This window comes from Morus notabilis, unplaced genomic scaffold (genome assembly GCF_000414095.1).
Source record: "Morus notabilis unplaced genomic scaffold, ASM41409v2 Scaffold2735, whole genome shotgun sequence".
Lineage (NCBI taxonomy): Eukaryota > Viridiplantae > Streptophyta > Magnoliopsida > Rosales > Moraceae > Morus > Morus notabilis.
Genome location: NW_010365688.1, coordinates 134,935 through 159,662, shown reverse-complemented (window position 1 = coordinate 159,662; position 24,728 = coordinate 134,935). Strand labels below are relative to the sequence as shown.

The 24,728-nt window shown below is 31.5% G+C and overlaps 2 protein-coding genes across 2 annotated transcripts; one reads left to right on the top strand and one right to left on the bottom strand.

Annotated features, from left to right (window-relative positions):
- Positions 1-854: 854 nt before the first annotated feature.
- LOC21388385 (equilibrative nucleotide transporter 3) lies at positions 855-3,921 on the bottom strand. Its single transcript, XM_024172449.1, has 10 exons — positions 3,763-3,921; positions 3,371-3,425; positions 3,154-3,258; positions 2,874-3,029; positions 2,641-2,784; positions 1,960-2,065; positions 1,677-1,852; positions 1,447-1,586; positions 1,096-1,354; positions 855-1,014 (listed from the first exon to the last, which is right to left on the bottom strand). The coding sequence occupies exons 2-10, from the start codon at positions 3,410-3,412 to the stop codon at positions 904-906; spliced, it is 1,239 nt and encodes a 412-aa protein (XP_024028217.1). The 5' UTR covers positions 3,413-3,425; positions 3,763-3,921; the 3' UTR covers positions 855-903.
- Positions 3,922-14,928: 11,007 nt separating this feature from the next.
- On the top strand, positions 14,929-16,683 carry LOC21388384. The gene is made up of 2 exons (XM_010108425.2): positions 14,929-15,322; positions 15,414-16,683. Exons 1-2 carry the CDS (start codon positions 15,073-15,075, stop codon positions 16,424-16,426), a joined length of 1,263 nt encoding a protein of 420 aa, XP_010106727.1. The 5' UTR covers positions 14,929-15,072; the 3' UTR covers positions 16,427-16,683.
- Positions 16,684-24,728: the final 8,045 nt, after the last annotated feature.

Here is a 24,728-nt window from a genome sequence, read left to right as displayed (position 1 = left end):
GAAATTTGACATTTGATTGTTATTGGTTAAAATTTTTACTTTTTCATATAATCATTGTAACTTTTACATTTTTTAATTATTTTAAACATAAAAGCTTAATTTTACAACTTTCAAAGCTTAATAATTATAGAAAAAAATAGATTTAACATTTCAAATAGCATTATGCATTGGAAAAAATGAAAATAATATACCATATCACACTTTTTGATGGTAAATATACAATTGACATAAGCATTTGTATTAGAGATTGTCTTAGAGTAACAATAAATATAATATATCATATTATACTTTTTGATGTTAAATATACAATTAGAATTAACATTTGCATTGAAGATAGATTTAATAGTTATAAAGTAATGCTTCCTTTAAGGAAAACATAATAATGCAATCACATACTTTATGAAGAAAAAAAAATGCATTCAAATTGCCAACTCAAAATGGTTATGATCATAAGCCCCTGAACTTACAAAATGGTGAATGAAAAATAATTACACAAACTAACTTGTATATGAAATAATTAAACAAACTAGCTTGTTCGTGAGAAGTGTTTCAAAATCCGTGCTCTGCATATAGGAAATTACAAATTGCTTAATTCAAGTTTCAATTCAGCATATTTTTGTGCCTTGAACTTGAACACTGAATCCTTGTCCTAATTCATATCTACCCTTTTTCTAATCACAAGAGCACACGAAAATCATGTACCATACCCAACAGTTAATAAGGCTAAAAATATACACAGCAAGTTTCATCCTTGTAAAATCCAAACTATTTCCCCATTGATCACTTATTTTAATCTCTCATTGGTACTGGAAACAAACTATTTGCCCTATAAACGAAAAATCATGTCAGTATTAAAAAAAAAAAAAAGAAAAAAAAGAAAAAGAAAAGATATAAGACTTCTCCTTAAAACGAGCGATTGCCTATGAGCCACAACCAATCAAGAGCAACACCAGAAAAGATACCTCCCAAAAGGAACACCACAAGGATATTACCCAAAGCATTTTGTTCAGGTCCCTGAAAAATTTTAGACCAAATCTCAGTAATTAGCTTAAATTTAATAAAAGGATTAATAAACAAACTTTCAATTACACATACCTTGTAACCTTTAGGAGCTGCAGTGAGCACACAGACAGTGAGATAACCGTTGGTTAACCCCAAGAGGGAAGTGAGCATAATCATCCATCCTTGGTCAGCATATTTTGCTGTGAAGTAGAAAGCCGGGATGAACAAGAAACGAGCGATGATCGAAGTGAAAATTCCCTTCCTCGATTCGAGATTCAGACACTTCACAAGAGGAATGCATCTCCCAACAAGATCCAACACATTGTACATGGCCATCAAAACGAGTGGATACCTGTCCATAATACAAATACCATGGTGTAGTCAAAGTTAGCAAATGTCAAGATTTGTTTTCTTTTTAACATCTGAGGGACAAAGTATTTTTACCATGTGCCCAATTGGTGATTTCCAGTGTTTTCATACAAGAAACCAGGGAAGATGGACAATGTTATCACATAAATCAAATACAAGCCAAGCGCGTAATCGATGTTCTCGAGGATTAGTTTCTTCTTGCTCATCCTTACAACCTGTTACGTGAGTTTTTAAAGAATTGAGTATCATCACGATTCTAGCATTGTAGAGTGAAAAAGATAGGCTGAAGAAAGTAGTGGCACTACCAGTTGGTCTGATTGTGTCTCAATGCCAACAGCGGCGAGGTCAGATGCCACGGTTTTGGATCCTTCTAAGGCTGCCTTCTTGCGGAAGTGTTTCACTATTGGCAATTTAGGGAAGACAAAGGCGTAGAGGAAGATGCAAATGAACTCGGAGAAGGCAGAGATGGCTAGAAACAATACTGCAAAAGACGAAAAACAAGTAGCAGTTTAATTCGAAATGACTTCAATCATACAATTATACAAATTACGACTACCATGGTGAAAAAAAATTTACGTATGTACTTACAAGTGCCCTTGCGAAGACCATGATCAGTTTTGTCAAAGGCCGCTCTTGTGACTAGCCTCAGACCAGAGGTCAGGACACCTGATCCAGCCAAGCCAGCCATGAAGGACTGAAAAATGATAGAAAAGAGTCTCAAAATTAACCCGTACTAGGATTAGAGATATTAAAAAGGGATTAGAGATATTAAGTGGATGTTTAGTTTATGAATTTAGAATCATGATTTAGAACCATTTTTTATTTACTTGTTTTTTATGAGAGAATATTATAACGAGCCACGAATCATGATCCGAATTATGGCACGAATCCACCAACCAAATACACACTAAAAAGAGATTATTGATGCAATCACGCCCTCTTCCCTACTCAACAATAGCAGATTTTTTTTAAGAACCTGACTCAATTATATTTAAAGAATATATCAGTTTCACTTCCACCTGGACAAACCCAATGCTTTACAGTTCACTGATGCCTTATAATAAGGCCCCGTTTATTTTACTATTTGAGTTTAAAATTTGAGTTTTATTACAGTAAAAAAGCTCTAAAAAATAGTAACATTTAACTTTTTTACTACAGTACTACAGTAAAAAACTCTCATTTACATCTCAACTCAAATTAGCGAACTAAACAATCCTAAAAAACTTGAGCACATTCTAGAAGAGAGAAAAAAAAAAAGTAGTGTGAAACCTGAATGAACTCAGGAAGCATAAAAGCAAGGTCTCCAACCATTCCACCTTGAACAAGTGCATCTGCAACCCCAAAGGAAGCAACAAGAACACATATTCCTATGTAAGGCACAACTCCTCCATTTCCATGCGTTGCCAGGTCAACCTGTTAAAGAGGAGCGAAATTGGACTAAGAAAATGGGAGACAAACACAACATGGAATTGATAGTACTAAAACACAAATTAAGTGCTTACAACTATGAGGAGGAAGGTGCTAATGAAGAAGAGAGCATATCCACAAATATTCCTCCTTCGAGTATTGATCTTCGCCTCATTGCAGGCAAGTATCGCCATTGTCCCGACGGCGAACGGCTGATAAACGAGGGTAAGCACCCGAGAAGGATGGTATTTCTTCAAAATTAAACACAAAAAAAGATCACATTAGGCCAACTGAGAAACAGTTCAATAAAGGGCAGAGAAAGTCTAAACTCAATAGTATAAAGAAAATGAATATGGCTGGGACACAGAAAAATACCGGGAAAAGTTCATAATAGTAATCTCCAATGGTCAGCATGCTGTTCCAAGCGACAAGAGAACCCAGCCCAAGAACCCAACAAACAAAAATTGCCTTATATCTCCCCTGTTTATTTTTTTGTAAACAAATTTTTAACCAAGAAAAATAAATACATTAATTTTCTGAATGAAGAAAACAGAACCAAAAAAAAAAAAAAAAAACTGAAGAATGCACTAACCTCATGATTCACATCAACCCCGCTCTCATTGGCAACCTTCATGACTTCTTCCTTTCTATCACAATTGCAAACCGACTTTAGATCAATGCGTTACTTTATATGTAGCTTTATATATTGAAATAAACTCAAGAACAAAAGAGAAATGTGTCAAAATATGATTAAACTAAGAGTAGCTGGAGTAAAAAAAAGTATTAAAAAATTTAAAAGTTAAAAAAAAAGGCAAAATACCTAGGAAATATAAGTTAAATAATAAATCTTATCTTCAGAAAAATACTTTTAAGGACGGAGTGGAATGAAAAGTGTAAATTGAAAAAATAAAGAAGCAAGAATGGTGGGGAGTGAAATTTTTAATGCCAAAGCTAGAAAAACAATAAAGAATAAAGATCGTTTACCTTTTAAGATAACGTGGATACCATTTACTAGCAATTTAAGTCGTGGATACAATACTTAAAAAGCATCGAAAAACCAATAGCTGCCAAAGAATCTTTTCGGCTTAGTATATCCAGGACAAACAACTTTATCTTATTTTCTGGAAAGTCATGCAAAATAGATTCCACTTTTATCGAACTGTATTTTTCAGCCTTTTTGAGTTTACATCACAGGAAAAAAAAAAAAAAAAAAAAAGGGCAGAAAATACGAAAGAAAACAGCCAAGAAACAAGAATATGTCAGCGCTTTGGTGGTCTCAACAAGTAGCCGGATTTCCCTTAAAAAAAAAATAAAAAAAAATAAAAAGGGGTACTCAGATATTTTCTTTTTTGACAAAAAAAAAAATCTTAAGAAGATGGATTGAAAAATAAAAGTTTGATTTGGCTCTGTTTTTCCCCCACCATGGAGGTTTTTATGCTCACGGAAGAAGAATCATAACTTCCCTTAAAAAAAAAAAAAAAAAAAGAAAGAAAGAAAGAAAGAAGAATCATTACAGTCCACAAATGAACAACTCGCCAACTTCAATAATGGGTAGAAAGCAGAATCAAAATGGCAATAAATTAATCAATTATTGTCATCGGATTGTGTATCACATATTCACATTGACATTGAAAACATGAAAAGAGAAATTAATAAATAGAAATAAAATTGCACGACAGTCTTACCTGTTAGTCATCTCCATACTTCTCTTTCTTGCTCACAAAAGAAGTCAAATCCAAGAAATGTGAAAGCGTTCTATAAATTTACACGTGAATTTCAAGCCGAAAAACAAATTCATATCTAATATGACTATATCTATATTTTTAAGTATCCTCTTTTTATAGGTAATCTAGTTTAGTTATCTTTTTTTTTTGCTGAGAAATCGTAACTATCTTTTATTTCAAAATACAAACTTTTAAACTTCGAATTGGATATTATTTTGGGACTGTTTATTATCAAAGTACTTATTCCACATTTATGATTCTCAAGTACTATTTTTATGTTTGATTTTCCGGAGATAACTGAAACTATGGATATATCCATTAATATTACATTCATTCACATTGGAGCAATAGCATAATATAATACATATTCCATTCACATTAGATCTTTTTATTATTATTATTTTCCTCGTGTGTTCATATTATACTTTATATTTAATTGGGAATTAAACCTGGCAATTTATATCTGATTGGGAATTAAACCTGGCAATTTATATTTGATTGGGAATCAAACCTGACAAATTGGGTAGGCTATAATGCTAAGATGCTAACTCAAATTTTAATTTTTTGTATCACGTGAGTCGTTATTTTTTTATTAGTAAATACAATCTATTTTATTAATTAACGTGACAAAGTTTCAAATAACTACTAATATAAAAGTGACAATTCACATACCACATTGATTAGTATAAAAACATTATTCTATATAAATTTATGAATCACTAAAAACAACTACATATTATTCTCTTCTTTTTGTTTTTGCTTTGTTTTTTTTTTTTTTTTTTGCTGCTTGATAACTGATAACCAATTAATCTCTAATAAATCAGCTGAAGCCTTCCAATTCCTGGTTCCTTTGGAATGTGCGTGGCGCACATTTCTATAGATATACAATATAATAATTGATTACCACTTTTATTTCGCTGGAAAGGCACCAGCTCATATATATAATATAATATAATAAAAAAAATAAATCACCGACAAATAAAACGTGTAAAAATACTAAGTAGAGCTAGATACTTGTAAGCTGATATATTCGTAATTTTAAAAAATTCCCAAGCTCGGGTTTGTGGGAAGTGGGCAGTCAACCAATTCGTCGCAATGGACCTGATAAGTGGCAGCGAAATCTTAAAAATAATAATAATAATAAATAAATAAATAATAATAAATAAATAAATAAAATTATTAAACTTCTTTTTAAACGTGTATAAATCTTAATTTTTATTTATTATTTTTAATTAATATAATTTTTGAATTAAAAAAGTATTAATAAAAATTAAGTGATAAAATCAAACTCATACACTTTATCTTATTTTTCTATAAAAAAATATTGAAAACTGTGTCAGCCTCATCGGGTAGTTTCTTTTCTTTTTCTTTTTTTTTTTTATGGTAAATCACTCTCATCAAGTAATTGACATTTGGACTGTTTGGTTGTGTGGATTTGTGGAATTCTATGCCGACTTGCCAATTATTCTACTTCTTCACAGTCCAAAGTTGAGTTACTTTTCAAGTTTCATTGGAAGTTTCCACGGATAATAAGGTCATATAAAAAATCAAGGACATATTCAACCATTACTGTCAATAAAAAGAAACGACATATTCAACTCAAAAAGACTAATGTATTATGCTAGGATCTCACCTGATGCCAAGATCCAAAATCATTTCCTCTATTTCGTACGTTCGTTAATTAACTGTGAATTGTCACATGCTATTTTTTAAGTAATTAATGGCATGTTCATGTTTTCTTTAATTAACAACAACAACAACAAAGAAACAACTGTAACAATTATTATGGACATGAATAAATCATAATTAAAAAAAGGCTCAGAAGGGTATATTCAAAAGATTTTTAAATATTTTTTCAATTCTGTTAGAGTCAACGAGTCAATATGGTAACATTAAAACCAAAAGTTAAATATGCAAAGTGCGAGTGTAATTCCCAAGTAGGAATAAAAACTTCAAAACAATAAAGATTCGTTTGGTATGAGTGTTCAAATCATGATGATTTTAGTTTTAATTTTAGAATCAGAATTATGATTTATGATTTAAAGTCTAAATCATGGTTCTAAACTAAAATTAGAATCAGGAGTTTGAACCACCCAAAATCAAGAGGGAGTGGTTTTAAAATCATGGGTGATTCCTGGTTTAAAACATCACATCATGGTTCAAATTTTAAATCAGAACCATCTTTACCAAATATTAATTCTGAATGAGTCAAATTATAACCACTTTTTACTTTTTATAAACAAACACTGATTCTGAACCAAAATCATGATTCTGGGTTCAGAACCCTTACACCAAACAACACTTAAGGATGCGTTATATTTTCTCATTTTTAAATAGTAACCTTTGAGATCTTAAAGCTATTAGAATCCTTATTCACCGCATAGCTTTATGCGTCAGCATACCTAAATCCGTACTTCCACTTGATATGATATGTCTGCTTTAGGCCTATGTTAGCACGGATTTGCTTTTAAGCTTTACCCAAAACGGCCTTATACCATTAGATGTTGGTGTCATTTTTTATAAAATCGTCATCCATATCTTTCTCCAAGAGATGTGGGACTGTACAATTCACTATTTCTTGGATCTACTGCCTCAAGAAATTGATATCTAACACAATCACCTCTTTTGTGGGGACAACGTCCCCGTTGGCCACACTTTTTCATGCTTACAAGTTATGATGCCATCAGTAATGATACATCCACTTTACATAATATTATCTATTTTGGCTCTAAACTCGTACAAATTTATTTTTTAACATCACTCTAAAAAACCTTAAACTATTAGAAGATTGTGTCATTTTTTATAAACTATCACCTTTATTCTTTCGCATATGATACGGGACTACATAACATATCCTTATCAGACCAACAGCTAGATCCCGTGCCACGTGCTTCATGAGCCGCCATGTGGCCTGATGCGTCAGAGCCTAGTTGGCTTAGTTTCCCTTGTTGCTGAGCGTGGATTTTGAATACTATAAAGCCTTTATAGCTGCAAAAACGTAGGAGGACCCCTTCGACATGAATTCTTCAACAGAGCATATACTCGAAAATAATGCAAGTCCTGTTAAAGAGCTGATAGAGAAAATATCTGGAGATTTTTATTTTTAGGGGAATTTGGGGTAGTATTTAGGATGATTTTATTTAGGTTTTTGATTATTGAAGTTTGTATTTTTGAAGCCACAAGGTGAAGAAGAAGAAGATTTGGAGGACAAAATCTGGGGAACTGTGACTAGGCGGGCCGTTTCTGGTCCGGGTTGGGTTTTTTTGAGGACGGGTTGGAGATAAGCAAACCCGCAAACCGCCAGTTAAGTCACGGGCGGGTGGCGGGTGGGCGGGTTTGGTCTGCTGCTTGGTCCAATGGGCTGAGGCATTATTATTATATATAATATATAAAATAAAAGAAAAAACTCTCCGAGAGGATTCAACCCTAGTTCCCAGACGTATAAAAGGCTCTCTTTCAGTCCTTCATCGTCTCTCCTTCTTTCTCAGACTCTCTTTCTTCCATTCTTCCCTCTAAAAAATTTGAAACCATTTTTTAAGAAGCTTCTTGATTCATGCAACAACAGTTTTTGATTCTGAGGAAGTTTCTTCACTGGCCAGTTTCTTAATTTCTTGTCTCGGTTCTTCTTCATTTATTTCTTGTCTCTCACTCGAATCTGAGTTTCTAGATGACTTGACTAATTGTGACGGGCTTCAAACTGATGCGTTGAACTCGGCCTACACTTGTTATTTTTATGGGGGCTCTTTAACCATGAGCAATAGGCATGGGAGGATAAAGAAAAAAGAAAAGTAAGGAAAACTGCTATTTTTTGGTTTTGGTTCCGGTGCGCGTGGTTTCTTTACTTTAATTTGCACCTTTCTGTGAGGTCCCCCCACCGGAAAAAAGTTCTCAATACGTATTAGCCACCGCCCAACTTAGAATATATGGCACACCGGAGACTTCACTCTGTCATCCCTCTCCATGCTTAGAATCCTACCAAAATAACATCAATACCCTAAAAACGACGTCAATAAAAGTTTATTTCCTAGTTAAACGACCAAAACTTTTGAGAGTCAAATTCACATGTTCATCTCTTTCCAATAATTACTCATCTTTGTATGCCTTTTACACGGTTTGTTCCTGTTTAATTGTTTATTTTCATATACCTTTTTTTGGTGCAGAGGCTACAAAGATGAGAAATTATTGGAAAGGAATTAACACGTGGATGGAAGAATTCATGGGAGTTAAATAATTAGAGAATCAACAGATTGAATCCTATAACTATTTATAACTATTTTGTCGTTTGAATCCTAATAAAACTAAAACTAATAATCATAAAAGAACTAGAATTAATTTAAAAGATAAATGTTAATGATAAACCCAAAATAAAATTAAAACAATAAATCTAAACTAAAAGATAAATCCTAATGGTAATCTAAGTTTTTTTTTAGCTAACGGGCCCTAATTATTGTAGTGTGCCTTTAAATTGATCAAGTAATCAAAATAATTGACAAAGTTTGAACCCATTATGGTATTCCATTAAATTGTTCGAGAAATCAGCTCCACTAATTTATTTCATAACTTGAAAAAAACTTAAAATAAAAAATTGACTTGATTTATCAAAATAAATCAATAATATATTACAAACTAATCAATGATTTTTCAGCTTGAGAAAAAAAAAATCTATCAAACTTCAATCAATGAGTTATAAAATAAAATTTAAAAGAGCCAAATAGATTCCGAAAAACTTTAAAATAAATTTTTATTATAGATTCTGAAAAAGTTCTCAATACGTATTAGCCACCGCTCAACTTAGAATATATGGCACACCGGTGCCAGAGTGAAGTCAATACACGTATTACTAGAATCTACATGCTTAGTGACATACGCTATCTTCATAAAAACTAACAAAAAAAGATTTATGAGAAAGATGCTAGATTAGGGACGTATTTAAGAGAAAATATTTGTATGGAGAAATTGTTAAAAATATATATTTACATATATAAAAAAATATTTAGGTACGAACAACATCGATAAAGAATGAGATGGATTTTAAAAATAATTTAATGAGGCATATTTAAAACTATATAAGTCGATGTTAAAGGGAAACATTAAAAAAATAAATAAAAGAAAATAAAAAGAAAAGATTAATAACGAAAAACAACAAAGAACAAAGAAAATATGGAAAACAAGGAGGGACAAAAAATAAATAATAGATGAAGGAGGAATTAAAAAAAAAAAAAAAAAAGAAGAAGAAAACCACTCACGACAAAAACCCAATCGAGTGTTTTGGTTGCATGTACTGTAGCCTAAACAGTATATTTTGAAACTTATATATGATGTATAGATAATTGGTTATAAGTATACCCCTTTTAACGACAATAAAAAAAATCACCTTTTAACAACAATTATTTAAATAACTGCTGTTAAAAGTGATCAAATAACTATTGTTGAAAATGGCTTGCAAAAAAGTAATATATATATATATATAACTTTTGATGACAGTTATAGTCTTCCTCAATAATTGGCCCCGTTTACTTTGCTGATTCGAGTTTAGAATTCGAGTTGAGATGTGACTTTATGTGAGAGCTTTTTACTGTAACAAAAAAATTAGATGTGATTGTTTGTGAGAGTTTTTTACTGTAGAAAAACTCGAATTCTAAACTCGAATCAGCAAAGTGAACGGACCTATGTTTCTTCCGTTCCCTATAACCTCACTATCCTCGTACATGCTTAGTGACTATTCCGTTTCAGAATGCTGCCCAAAGATGTATCTTTAAGAATTGTAAAAGAATTCTCATAGACATAGTTGAATAATTGGTTAAAGTTGACCCACTTACCCCTATAACACCATTGGCACTTTACTTCTAAACTTTACTTGTTTCAGTGCTCCAAAACTTTTTTTTGACAATTAACTCACTACACTTACTGCAACGCGACCCAAATTAATAACGTCGTTTAATTTAGTGACGAAAATAAGAGGGTCAATTCTTAAAGTTTATTGAGCAATTTGTCTATGAAAAGATTAGAAGGTAAAGTACCAAAAAATGCAAGGTGCATGTGGGCATTTGCGTTGTCAATTTGAGCTGAATTGCAAAGGGCTTAATAAGCTAATTAGGGTTTACTTTTTAAAATTAAAAATTAAGATAATAATTTGTCAAAGTATGAAAAGTTTTTCAAATAAGAACATATAAGGATTATACAAGATTTTTTATTTTTTTTTTCTTTTTTTTTTAATTTTTATTTTTTCTGTATAGCTCTTTCCTTACGTTATTACTCTTCTGAAGATCATCGATCATAAATCCTCCTTTTAGCTCCCACTTGTCTCTCTCTCCTTTGTGACTTTGTCCTCAGTTAGCACCTAGAAAGAAACCAACCATATAAATGTCAGAGAAATATGGCTATCTCTTTCTATTTCTTGGAGATGTTAATCTTCACAAATCCCAGAGGCGTAACTGTGCATTGATGCGAAAGTACCATACCCACTATGGCAATAACTTATTTCGATTTGTCATAGGAATTGAAAGGGTGTGTTTGGAATTCGTTTCAAAATGATTTTATTTTTTATGTGAAAATACAGAAATTATTTTCAAAAATGTGTTTAATAGTTTTATCAAGAGATTCTTTTCAATGTAAAAAAACCCATTAACGTCTCTCTTTCTCTCTCTTTGCTCGAGAGAAGAGAAAACAAAAATAAAAAATAAAAAACAACTAAACACTAAACTAAAAAATCGTTTTCATTTCTGTTTTTTATTTTTATTGCGCCAAATGCTATTTTAAAAATATTTTTATTTTTTTCTCAAGAAACGTGAAAAATAAAAATATGATCGATTCCAAACACGTCTAAGATTTCCATATCCCAGATGTGGAATTTATCTAATCTGTCAGCTCTGGGGAGAGTTGAGCTGTACCAAAAGTGTGTATATATTATCACAATTCACAAATATTGTCTCAGTTTAGCCTTAATTGGGGATGGTCGTTGTTGCCATGTTTCTTCCTTCCGGGAATTTGGTAACCCATGTCTTAGCAAATTTACAGTTTTAGTCTAATTTCTAAATTAATATTTTGCGTTCTAAATTTTAAACACTCCCTATTTTCTCCTTAGATTTTAAATTTGTTTCATTTAAACCTCTTTTATAAAAATTTCTATTAAAATCAAATAGAAAAAGATAGAGTTAAATATGGTTATGTAGTTTTTATCTGTTTAATTTTAATAAAAATTTAAATAAAAAGATCACGTGATTGTATTACTCTTTTTTTCTTTATTTGTTTTTAACTGAAATTACAATAAAAGAAATTAAGTAAAAATAACTCAAAATTTAAAGAGTAATGTGAGAGTTTTTAAGGTTTAAGAGACAAAATAAAGATAATCTTAAAATTTATTAATAACAATAATTCTTAACTTTAAATGTTGATTATCCTACTGATAACCAATTTAAACACATGTCATGTGATAAAGTAGTGTGATGAAAATTAGATTTAGTAGAGCGCGAATTCAATCTCATATTATATGAAATAAAATAAATAATAATTAAGTGTGCTGGCTTCCAAGATTTTGATCAGACACCATGAATTGGAGATTTTGGGAGCACGTCAATGCCTTCAGCCTCTTATGATTGGTCGTTTGAGGTTTGCAAAGGGAAACAGTTATGGATGGGGCTGGGAAATCTCCGAACAAGAAAATGACAAACGGCCACGTTGAAGATCCCAATCTGACAAGCTCACTTGGGCACATGTGGACCCACATCCAAATGTGTTATCTTATTATATTTATTCTTATGATCCGTTTAGTTCGTTAATTTAAAATTTTAATTTAAATTGGGATGTGACTTTATGGGAGAGTTTTTTACTGTAGTAAAAAAATTATATGTAACTATTTCTGAGAGTTTTTTACTGTAATAAAACTCAAATTATAAACTCAAATCGATAAAATGAACGGAGCCTTAATCATAACTACTCACTCATCAATTCTAATCTGAAAAGTGGAAACCAAGCAAATGTTGAGTTCTTATTTGGTAGGAGGGAAAAAAACAGAAAGAGAGGAGATATAGATAATCTAGATGAGGAAAATGAAGAGGGAAGTAAGTACCCTTTATACATAAGAAAACAGAACAAACGTCATGTCACTCATTTGGTAGAAAGTCATTTCTTAGATAGTATTTTGATTTTTCCTTCTAAAAAAAAGAGGGTGTAATTTATTTTTTGAAAAAGAATAATAAAACTACAAGTATATCTTTACAATTATCCCTATATACTCATTCGTAATATATCCTACTCCAGAGATAGGTATTGTCTTGGAGGAGGACCTCCCTCTAGTGAGAAGGATGCCCGAATATAAGTAATATGAGTAAAAAAAAAAAGAAAAAAAGAAAGAAATCGTAGACTAACGTGCATCTATGTTAAGAAAAATGATTTAAGATAATCTTCAAAAATTTTTTTTTTTGTGAAAAAATGAAGAATTTATGTTTGAAAGTGCATGAGTTTTAACTTTTATCTTTTACTCTTAATAAATATTTTTTTGTTAGTATAATTATTTGACTTAAAAATTTATAAATAAAAAATAAAAATATTGACTCATGTATAAGTATTTTTTTCTTTTATTTTACCGCCTTTTGTCAACAAATACAAAAATGTTACCAAACTAATCCTTATTTTGGTAAAGCGCTAATGTCAATGATTTTGACAGCCAATTAAGCAGACGTTTGGTTTATGGATTAGAATCATGAGATTATAATTATTTTTTATTTACGTGTATTTTTTGTAAGAGAAAATACTGTAGCGAACCATGATTCGAATCAGGGTACGAATCTCCCAACCAAACAAAACATAAATGTTGTAGACTTCTGCTTCCAATGGGCAATGAGTTCAAAACGAATAAATGATTGCCAACCACATTCATGTGGGCCTCCTAGCTCATCGATTAAGAAAGAAAATAAAATACTGCAAAGACAAGATTCAAAGCAAAAGTATTATTTTTCTTTAACAAGGCGGCAATTCAATCCAAATAAATATAGGGAGAAAGAGGAAAATAGACTAAGACTTGAGATGAATTAAAATTAATAGGTAAATAGTTTACATAAGTTAATAAATAGGCTAAATTACTATTTTTGTCAATAACTTGTCTGGTTATGAACCATAACTTCACAAGTTATTATCCATAATTCACGGGTTTTGTCCATAACTTGTTTAGCTATGAACCATAACTTGACAAGTTTGTCCATAACTTATCTGGTTAATGAACCATAACTTGACAAGTTATGACCTATTAATTTCTATAACTAAAAATTGACCTATATACTTTCTTAAGCTTTTCATATTGGCCTATTTCCTACTATTTCTGATAAATATTTTCTTTTTGGTAAAAGTGTTCCAAAAAAATAATACTACAATTGTAATATTTATTTACGTGCGATTATTCCAAATAAGAGTTAGAATTATAGGTTGTGTTTAGAATTAATCATGTTTTTATTTTTCACGTTATTTGAGAAAGAAAAAATAAAAAAAATTTTAAAACGACGTGTAGCGTAATAAAGACAAAAAATAGAAATAAAAATGAATTTTTAGTTTAGTGTAAAATGATAAAAAAATGAAAAATGACTTTTAATCATTTTTATTTTTTATTTTCTTTTTTTCCTCTCTCGAGCAAAGAGATAAAGACATTAATGAGTTTTTTTATATTGAAAATAATCTCTTGATAAAACTAACAAACGCATTTTTAAAAATAATTTTTATCAGAGATTAAAAACATTTTCATTTTTATTTTTTATACAAAAATAAAATTATTTTAGAATGAGTTTTAAATGCCCCTATAGATTTTGTACATAGAATAAAAAAATCACACTATTAAAGTTAATACCAATTTCTATTAATTTTTATGTTTATTTTAATTTTAATTTGACTTCGATAAGACAAATCTACGTTATCTATTATGAGAAAAACTCCTCCAAATAATACCATATAATTTAGTTGAAAATAAATGCAAATTATAAATACCTTCGATTACTGCTTGGGCCCACCAAGCTAACATCACGATCAGACTCTTCGCAAGCTCTGACAATAACCCCAACATTTTCTATCTTCAGCAAAAGTTGGTGTGGTGGTACTACTTTACTTACCAAATTAAGTTAAAAATAACCCAAAAAAATCATAAAAAATTATTGTGTGCGTGTGCATTGTGATACTTCGTTTATTTTATTAATTTAAATTTTAAATTTTAAAATTTTAAAATTAAAAATTTAATGTCACATTTAATTTTTTTTAAAAATATTATATTTTAATTCAAATTAAAAACTTGAGAAAGAAACGAAGGCTCACTCTTTTATACCTGAAATTGAGATCCATCCGTCAACGGCAGAAGAAGAGAAGGGCTTGAGAAGCGTCTGTGACGCTGATCCCATCACAGCCGTGGATCAAAATCCAAGAACCAAGACATTCCATTCACCGTTACCACGTCACAGTCACGATAACAACTTTGTCCTTCTGTGGGACGATATTCGCTTTTCCAACAATTAAATTCCCTCTCCAAAACAACCCCAAAACCACCACCAGCAAAACAAGAGCTCCTAATTCCATTGCTCGGATAAACCGGAAAATGGCGTCGCACCACCAGTCGGAGATCGAATCCTACGCCACCGACTCCGTCGGGTCGTCGCCACGCTCCGACATCCACTCTCACCACGACGTCCACACGCGCGTGCGCTTCATGTGCAGCTTCGGCGGCAAGATCATCCCTCGCCCGCATGATAACCAGCTCCGCTACGTCGGCGGCGAGACCCGCATAGTCGCCGTTCACCGCGCCACCAACTTCTCCTCTCTCCTCACCAAGCTCTCCAAACTCTCCGGTGATTAATTTTTTTTATTAATCCTAAATTAAAATTCCCCAATTTCCAGTTCAATTAGATTAATTGGAATTAATCGATTTTGTTAATTCAGGCACAAGCAACATGATCGTGAAGTACCAGCTTCCGAACGAGGACCTCGACGCTCTGATCTCTGTCACGACCGACGAGGACGTGGAGAACATGATGGACGAGTACGACCGCGTCTTGCAGAACCACAACCCTAAATCCACGCGCCTCCGTCTCTTCCTCTTCCGCAAGGGCGGCGAGGAATACTCTAGAACCTCGCTTCTCCACGGCTCCGCCAATCGCGACAACTGGTTCATCGACGCGCTTAACAGCGGCGGCGCTCCGTCGTCTTCGGCTCTCGAGCGCAACCGCTCTGAAGCCTCTTCGATCGTCTCTGAAGTCCCCGATTACCTCTTCGGCCTCGACAATTCCGACGACCCGTATCCGAAGGCCAAGACCCGATCCAATTTCCAAGAGACCGTTTCTCTCACGGACCCGGGCTCGCCTGCGCCGGTTGTCTCTTCTCCGTTCTGTTCGACCGTGCAAACCATTCTGAATCTCCCGCCGGTGAAGACCAAGCCCGATGATCCAACTCCGATACCGGAACCGAAGGAGAACCTAATCCATGCGGGTATGGACACACCCAGATTAATTCCGGGGAATCCCATTATGCATTACGTGGCGGGTCCGAATTATCCGGGTCAGCCTATACAGCAAGTACCCGTTTACTACGTGGCGAGTCACGTGCCGCATGGGAACGTGACAAGTGTCCCACTCCAACACGTTCCAATACGTGCTCAGTATGTCCAGGTCCAGCAATACCCGGTGGGTACGGATCAGATACCAGTCGGGTATCATATTCCGGGTCAGGTGTACGGTGTAGGGTTGAGACCTGCCACGTCATTGGACCCACATGACGTGTCCCCTAGGATAGTTCCAGTACCGGTTCCAGATGGGGTGGGCCAGCACTTGGTGTATGGAGTCAGAAACGGTGCGCATCAATTTCCGACATATCCGGGTATGGTGGTGTCCGCCGGGGACGATTTGAGAGGGTCCGGACGCGATTTGAAGACGGGTAAGGTTTCTAATTCATCTTGATTCAGAATAAAAAATGATGGTCGGCGTGATTGATTGTTTTGTTTTTATTTGTTTGTTTTTGGACTTCAAAAGAATGATTGTTTGGAATTGGTATATAGTTTGAATAGTTTCCAGCTTTTGCCAAATTTGTATAAACTTTTGCCTTGGCGGCTGAGGGAGGGTTGATGATTGAACTGTAATTAGTCTTTGGATTTTTGTTTGTTACAGTTCGTATTGTATGAATTGTGTTGAAAATGAATGGTAAACAGAAAACTACACAAGAAAAAAAAAAAAATTTGTCATGGTGTCTTTTTTGCTGAATAGGAGAGGATAAAAGCGATTACTTTTTCGCTATTGGGATATTTGTTAATTGTACTTGTAGTTACTTTTTTTTTTTTTTTTTGGCTTATATCAAAGAGTTTCTTGACACAAAATCAATAGTTCTGTAAACATTTATAACATTACACTAGTTCACGGCTGTTTTTAACGATTTTATATAGTACAAATGGTAAAATAAACCATTATAAAAATTTGAAAGACCCTATTAGGGTATATAGTTCGGGCCATTTATAAAATTAATCTTTTTTTTTTAAAATTTGTTGTTAGATCTACATAAACCAGTGGTAATCTACCCGATTAACAGTAGAAAGCAATAGAATAAAAACTACCAGATACAAAATAATTACCAATTTAAACCATCAAATTACCAAATCAGTAGACAGGACTTTTTTCCTACAAGAAACTCACTTTTTACGAATTGTCAACTTATATTATATAATAAATAATATCCACAATCACAAGTTGATATCCGCAATAACGGGTCCTCTTATGGTGCCTTCACAGCACTGTACTGGTTCACAAGTTTATCATAATTTTTTTAATTTTATTGTTTGAATTTGTAAGTTCTAACGTAAAATTTATAAGTTATCGTTTTTTTTTTTTAAATTCACAAGTCTATTGTGACTTATATAACTCCAACGTTTGAAGTTTGCAACTTTCAACGCAAAATTTGCAAGTTATCTTATTTTCCGGCACGATGCCTCAAATTTTTCTCACGGCACCACAGAAGTTCCCCTGCAATTACAAGCCTAGATGACCCGGATTCTGTTGCATGGTTTTTTACGTCCAGTACTTTTTCCTCTTTGGCAACTTTCGAAAGCTCTTCCAGTTCTAGCAATTGCTTTAGATCAGCAAAATAACGCACAAGATTTCATACCCTTGCTTCCAAACAACGCGCATACAGAACTAAATTAAACCGAAGCATCGAGAATTAAGTAATATATATGGCCAAATTAAAAAAGTATAAGGAATCGGTGAAACAAAAAAGCACTTTAGTGATATGCAAAATTTGAGTAGTTCAATATGCACACGAACTTCATAATTAACTCACTGAGGAGTATCTAGTCTAGTATAGATAATTGATCTTATTTTCAAATTATACATGTGAACTAGTTCATATATTCGAGTTCTCAAAGGACTCGCTCGATCGGAGAAGGGTAGGTTGAGTTCGTAGTATGGTGCGTGTTTGAAACCGTTCTTAAAAACGGTTTTCATGTATTTCGAAAAGTAAAAAATGAAACTGAAAATGCAACTACATTTGTTTAGCAAATGTTTTGAAAACGAAAATGAAAACGAAAACAGTGAGAATAGTTTTTGTAAAGGAAATAGAAAATAGCTTAAAGCTATTTTCACTTTTCTGTTTTCATTTTTTAGTACTTATTAATAATATTATATTATATTAATTAATAAATACTATTTCACTTTTTTATTATACTCAAAACAATCTCTTTAAAAACTAACCAAACGTAATTTCAGAATCGGTTCCAGAATAATTCTCAAAACAATCTCATTTTTACTTTTTATTGAAAATAAAATCATTTTAAAATAAATTCTAAACGTACCCATGATTTTGCACGTCGAAGAAAGAAGGGCTAGAGAAATATACTTTTAAAGAGTGCCAACAGAGATTTTAGCATATAATTTACCCGTGATAGCTAAACTTCTTTTAAGTGTTTTGTGGGCACATTAAACATTTAGAAAAGAAAAAAGAAAATTGATTTACCATTCAAAATGATAAAAAATTATAAATTATGTAATTTCACTTAAAAATAAACAATTTTCATTTAATTAATAAATAAAAAATAAAAAAAAACACAATGACACATAATTATTTAGAATGCAAAAAATAATAAACCTGCATAAAATCACGGCAAATCATGTATTTTTTTAAAAACATTTTGTGTCATTATTTACATTGCTTTTAAAGTTTAATTATTCATTAATACTACTTTTACGTGTAATTTAAATTATTATTATTATTATTATTATTTTCTACAAAAACGACTTATTAAAAACCAATTCCCAAAAGTGACATTTTCTAATTCATTCCCCACAAACATGAGAGCCACTGCGCTGAAACTGTTTCTTGATACGATTGGGCTTTATATTGTTGGTGATATGTTGATCAATTCTGGGCCTTTTAGTTCAGTGACTATTTGCGTTTTGCACTTGCAGTACTCGGCACTCGCCATTGAGTTAAGCTTAATTCTTGGTCTATGTTTAATTATGGGATACATTTAACAAATATGCTTTAAACATATATGGTCAAGATACTAATAAAAGAGTATTTATTAATAATAAGGAGTAAAAATTTAGATTCATACACTTTTAAATGTAAATTCTGTAATTTTCTCAAAAGGGGATAGGGTTAGTCCAGCATGGCTCTAAGCTCAAAAAGTTTAGGATCAATCCGGAATTTTATAAGGTACGTTTTTACGTTTTTTTTTTTTTTTTTTTTTTTTTTTTTAAAAATGATAATCTTGACAAACACCTCTTAAAAGTGCATGTGCCATGATTTTTACCATTTAATCTTGATTTATAACATTTTAGTCAAATAATTACATTAACAAAAGAGAATTTATTAAGAGTAAAAAGTAAAGATCCAGACTCATGCATTCTCAATGATAAATTTTTTATTTTTTTCTTTAAAATTGTGACGTTTGTCCGGTCTTAAAAGAGAAAGAATCGACCCAATCTAATTTTAAATTCAAAAAATTTAAGACCAGATCTAAATTAATAGTGACGGGCTTCGTGCCTACTTATTTAATTCGGTCCAAACTTAAAAGCACCCTTAGATTGGTGGCTTTATTTATTTATTTTTTACCCACAAGAAAAACTGAACAGCTTGCTCTCCCTGCGTAAACGTCCTTGTGTAGACGAGGAGGAGAGGGAGTCATTCGCACGTCAGGATGACGTAGGCAAATGTTTCTTTTGAAAGCCAATGGAGGATTTCTACTTTTTTGCGTAAAAGATTAACACGAAAAATTTCAATGCAGATTTCACAAATAAAAATAATAACAAACTAATCAGAAAATTAGCAACCATTTTGTTAAGAGAGAAAATGTGCAAAAAAGTTGGCAAAAATTATTGTGCAATGGTTTTAAATTTGGACTTCTTTTACATGTTATATATCTTTAGATTAATTTCATTGGTGTTTCAGAATTTTGAGATCGTTATCACTTTATCTCATAAATTTTAAAAATTCTCATTTTGTTTATTGAACTTTAAATTTGTCTCAGTTAAGTTCTTTATAAGAATTTTTGTTAAAATTAGACTAAAAAAAGATATTAAGTGTGGTTATGTGGTTATTATTTATTTATTTTTAATATAAATTTAAATAAAAAGACTATGTGACTACATTATTTTTTTTATCTATTTTTAACAGAAATTACAATAGAATGAATTAAGTGAGAACAATTTAAAATTTAAGGGATAAAGGGGATATTAAAATTTTGAAAGTAAACTAAAAATGACTCTAAAATTAAGAAACATCAGTGATAATAATCTTATATGTTTTGATACCGAAATAGCACTTAATTAGTATATGCTCATTATGATTCTTTATAAATATAGCATGTTAACACATTTTAGTAGTACAAAATTTTTGGTTCAAATTTCACACACAAAAAAGATGATCCCCAACTATGTTCAAGAACGAGGAGGCCCCACTTGTTCATTGTCTTACACGAAAACGATATGATGATGCTTTCTGCATGGGGGCAAAGCGTGCATGCATTACTCATAAAATCACATGCTGACACGCATCTCTCTTTCATGTTTGCTGATTTTTGTCATGGTTCTTGTATTATATTTATTTATTTATATTCATGTGTCTATGAAGCGCAGAAACGTACATAATTTAAATCCCATTCATTTTACCGATTTAAATTTAAAATTTAAAATTTAAATTTTATTACAGTAAAAAATTCTCAGAAATAGTCATATTTAATTTTTTTATTATAATAAAAAGTTCTCACATAAAGTCATATCTCAACTCCAATTAAAAACTTAAATCAACGAACTAAACAGGTAATCTATCCTCCAAATTAGGTGGATCACAACTCTATCTTTATTTTCACTGCGTCAAATCATTATTATTATTATTATTATATATATATATATATTTTTTTTTTAATTTTAAAATTTTGTTTTTACCGTGAATTTTTCATTCATGGTGATCTAATTTTGGAGAAGAATTAATTTGATTGATTTTCTATGAGGTTTATATACAAATCGTTTGATTCATATATTTAAATCATAATTTAAACTTTTTATTATGGTGGTTGTTATAATACAAACTTAAAAGTTAATCTAGGAAGAGTAGTCCAAATCCTTTTAAATTCAATATTCCATCAAGTTTAAATTTTAAATCACATGCTGCCAACCATAGTGATTTTATATATATAAATACGAGTAGCGTAAAGAGAAGTGGGAAAACAGAAAGGAAAAAGAAAAAGTTTAGCTGGTCTTCCATTGAAGGGAAAAATGGGGTTTCTACTCATGAGCTTTTAGGCTTTCTCTTGCACCAATGCCCTCCTAGAGAATCCATTTCATTGTCTAATAATAAGATGACTTTCACTAACAAAGCAGAGAATATCAAATAATTGAAGAACATCAATGATGTTGATATATTTACAAAAAAAAAAAAAAGAAGGAAAATTCTGGAAAAAAGTAGTAAAGCTATTCCCTACTTTAATTCCTCTCCATACATCTAGCATTACATATATATACGATATACAACATTTTAGAGCAAATAAAAAAAAATGTATGTGGGATATATACGTTTTAATTTCTTCAGATTACAAGGATTTCAAGCGTGTTACGCGTTTCTTTGATCTTGTTAACTTAAGCAAATAAGTGTTCTCCTTTTCTGTTCGTGAGGGTTCCACTTAGAGTCGGTAATATGAGTCACGACACGACAATACGATTCGAAAACGACACAAATTTTGCGGGTTAGGGTTGAAAAACAAGAGCTTCGGATCAAAATTAGGTCGACATGAAATTGACACAAAAAATATGGTTCAATTTCAGGTTGGACCCGCCTAACCCGAACACGACACGAAACTCATAAAAAACTAAAAAATACATATATTTTTTATTACATGTTTTTGATTTTATTATAAACTTGTGATATCATGATAGTAATACTCAAAATCTTGTACTATTATTTGCTTAATTTTAATGGATGTTATTGTATTCTAGTGTGTTATGAGTTTTAATTTATTTCTAATATGTAAAAAATTAAATAAAAGTATATAATTTTCATGTCAATTTTGGGTTCACGGGTCAATTTCATATCACGGGTCATTTTCGCGTCGTGTCGTGTTAACCCGTAAAGTGATCGTGTTGCGATTTTTAAAAAATTTCGTATCACGGATCATGTTCGAGCTGATTATAAATAAAAAATGATTAAAATATGATACGAACACAGGACGTGATATGAATGAACACTCCAACTTTCATGGCCCCATTTTGAATATTCAATGTGGATTATAGTGAAAAAGCAAAGATCTGGGTATTGACAAACGGACAAAGTGAAAAGTAAAGAATGCTTAAATTTTGGAAGTTTCCCACAAAGTCCTTTCTGCCTTCCTCATGTGGGGTTATATAAATTAAAAGCGCAGGCTTACCAATCTACAAACTTCAAGCATGAATATAAATACCTTTTCCATGCATGTTAATAATGTTTATAATATCACGATCAACGCTGACATATACACATGACAATTTGGTCTCTCTCTCTCTCTCTCTCTCTCTCTCTAATAGAAGATGACAATTTAGTTTTAATTAATATTAGTTATAGGTGTTGCAAATTGAGGATAATGGATATGCTTATTTATTTGCAACAAAGATAAAATTAAGATTTAAAAGATAACCAGCCCCCAAACTTCTATAAGAATCCTTAGAAATTGTAGGACTCTAGCCCTTTAAACGAGATAATAAATTTGTGCTTTCTGTATATCATCTAGAAAAGAAAAAAAAAAAAAAAAAACCATCCTTTGAGGCATAACCATAGAAATTATTTGTGCTTTCGGTATTAAATTCCTCTTAATGTCTGGAACATAAAGACAATTATTCAATACCAAAGTCTTATTATTAAAATTTAAATAAACAAATCCAATTCTCCGTGCAGACACATACTGGCCAGTTTCTTGATTTTCTTAAACCAAAAAAGCGAGTTACAAATATGATTTGTTACACTAGAATCTACAACCAAGTATCTTTAGTATTCCGAACAAAACAAGCCTCAACGAAAAGATTCCCCTTACCTGATTACATCAAATTAAAACATTCAAATATAAGAGCACACTAAATGTAATGTTAAATTTTAGCATTTAAATAAGAAAAGCACTCTCTAAGACCATCTTCAACGCAAACTTTAACGCTAATGCTAATGCTATATTTGTCATTAAAAATAAATGTGAAAATGACTGATATTTTTCCAGTTATCATGTCATAATTATTAAGTTCTGAAACTTGTAAAACTGAAATTTTAATATTATAATATTTTGAAGACGACAATGTCATAATGATAAAAAGAAAATGTTATAACGTCAACAAATAACAATGAAATTTTGGCATTTACTTATACTTGGTGTCAAATTTTACCATCAATTACAGCATTATAAGTCAAACTTAGCATAAAAATAACATTCTATTGGAGAATAGTTTTTCTACTCAAATTATAAAATTTGACATCGTATTATTGAAAATGCTCTTATGGCCCATAAAATTATATATTTATCAAACTACAACATGAAACTCCCGTTTACTACAAGGACATATATACATAAACATGAAAGCTATGAGAGCCTCCTGCGCATGAGAAACAGTAAAGTGCCTAATCTTGTATCTTCCAATTTAAAAGGACAATCTACCTATATATTAGAAACACTCAGTGCACGTTTAGTTTATAAATTCAGAATTATTCTTGATTTATGTGTATTTTTTTGAGAGAAAATACTGTAGAGAGCCACGAACCATGACAAGAATCCACCAACCAAACGCACATTCAGTTTGGACTAATTAGGGCCCATTTAGTTTGCTGATTTGAATTTTTAATTTGAGTTGAGATGTGACTTTATGTGAGATCTTTTTACTGTAGTAAAAAAGTTAAATATAACTGTTTTTAAAATTTTTTTACTGTAATAAAACTCGAATCGATAAAATGAACATGACTTTAACGGGCAGAGTCTTTCCATTGCTCAATATCAAGTACTATATCCATACTTGTAATTTTCCGGCGCAAAAGGGTATCAAGCAATACAAAAACATTAATGGCTGCTGAAATTAAATGTCAAGTCCTTTTTTTTTTACTTTTGTTTTTGTTTTTTTACAAGTTAATTTTGATCTAGCTCGTCCACATGATCTGGCTTCTGATTCACTGATTTTTCAGTCCTCCACGTGTCATTATATAGGATATAGATTGGAATTAATTGGAGGGAAAATTTTGTACGACTCTTGATAGAAAATCATATTGCCTATCTAAGAGACGAGAGTACGGCCGCAGCCAAGCTCTTTGAATTTACTCACCCTAGATTCCGCTAAAAAATTCGGCGGTAGTACAAGCAGTGTCTTAAGTACGGACTTCTAATATAACGGTATGAGAGTATTACATGAGAACTAAAAAGAATGACCTTTCACCGTAGGAATAGTATTTTTAGATGGGAACTATTAATTTTACCCATTGAATTAATTATTAATGGTCTCAATCTATTTATTATAGATCACACTATTGAAAATTTAATTCAATAGCTAAAACAGCAACATCTATTGGTAGTGAAAAATGACATCTTAAATTAATTCTCTAAAAGAAAGAACTCTCTAAGAAAATTATTGCGGTACTACTTATTCATTGAGAAATTTCCTATGAATCTGATACTCCTACATATGTTTTATGTTTTATTTTTTTTCTGTGGCTGTGATATTCTCAATTAGCTAATTAATTATAAAACCCTCCAAAAAAAAAAAGGAGAGAGAGAGA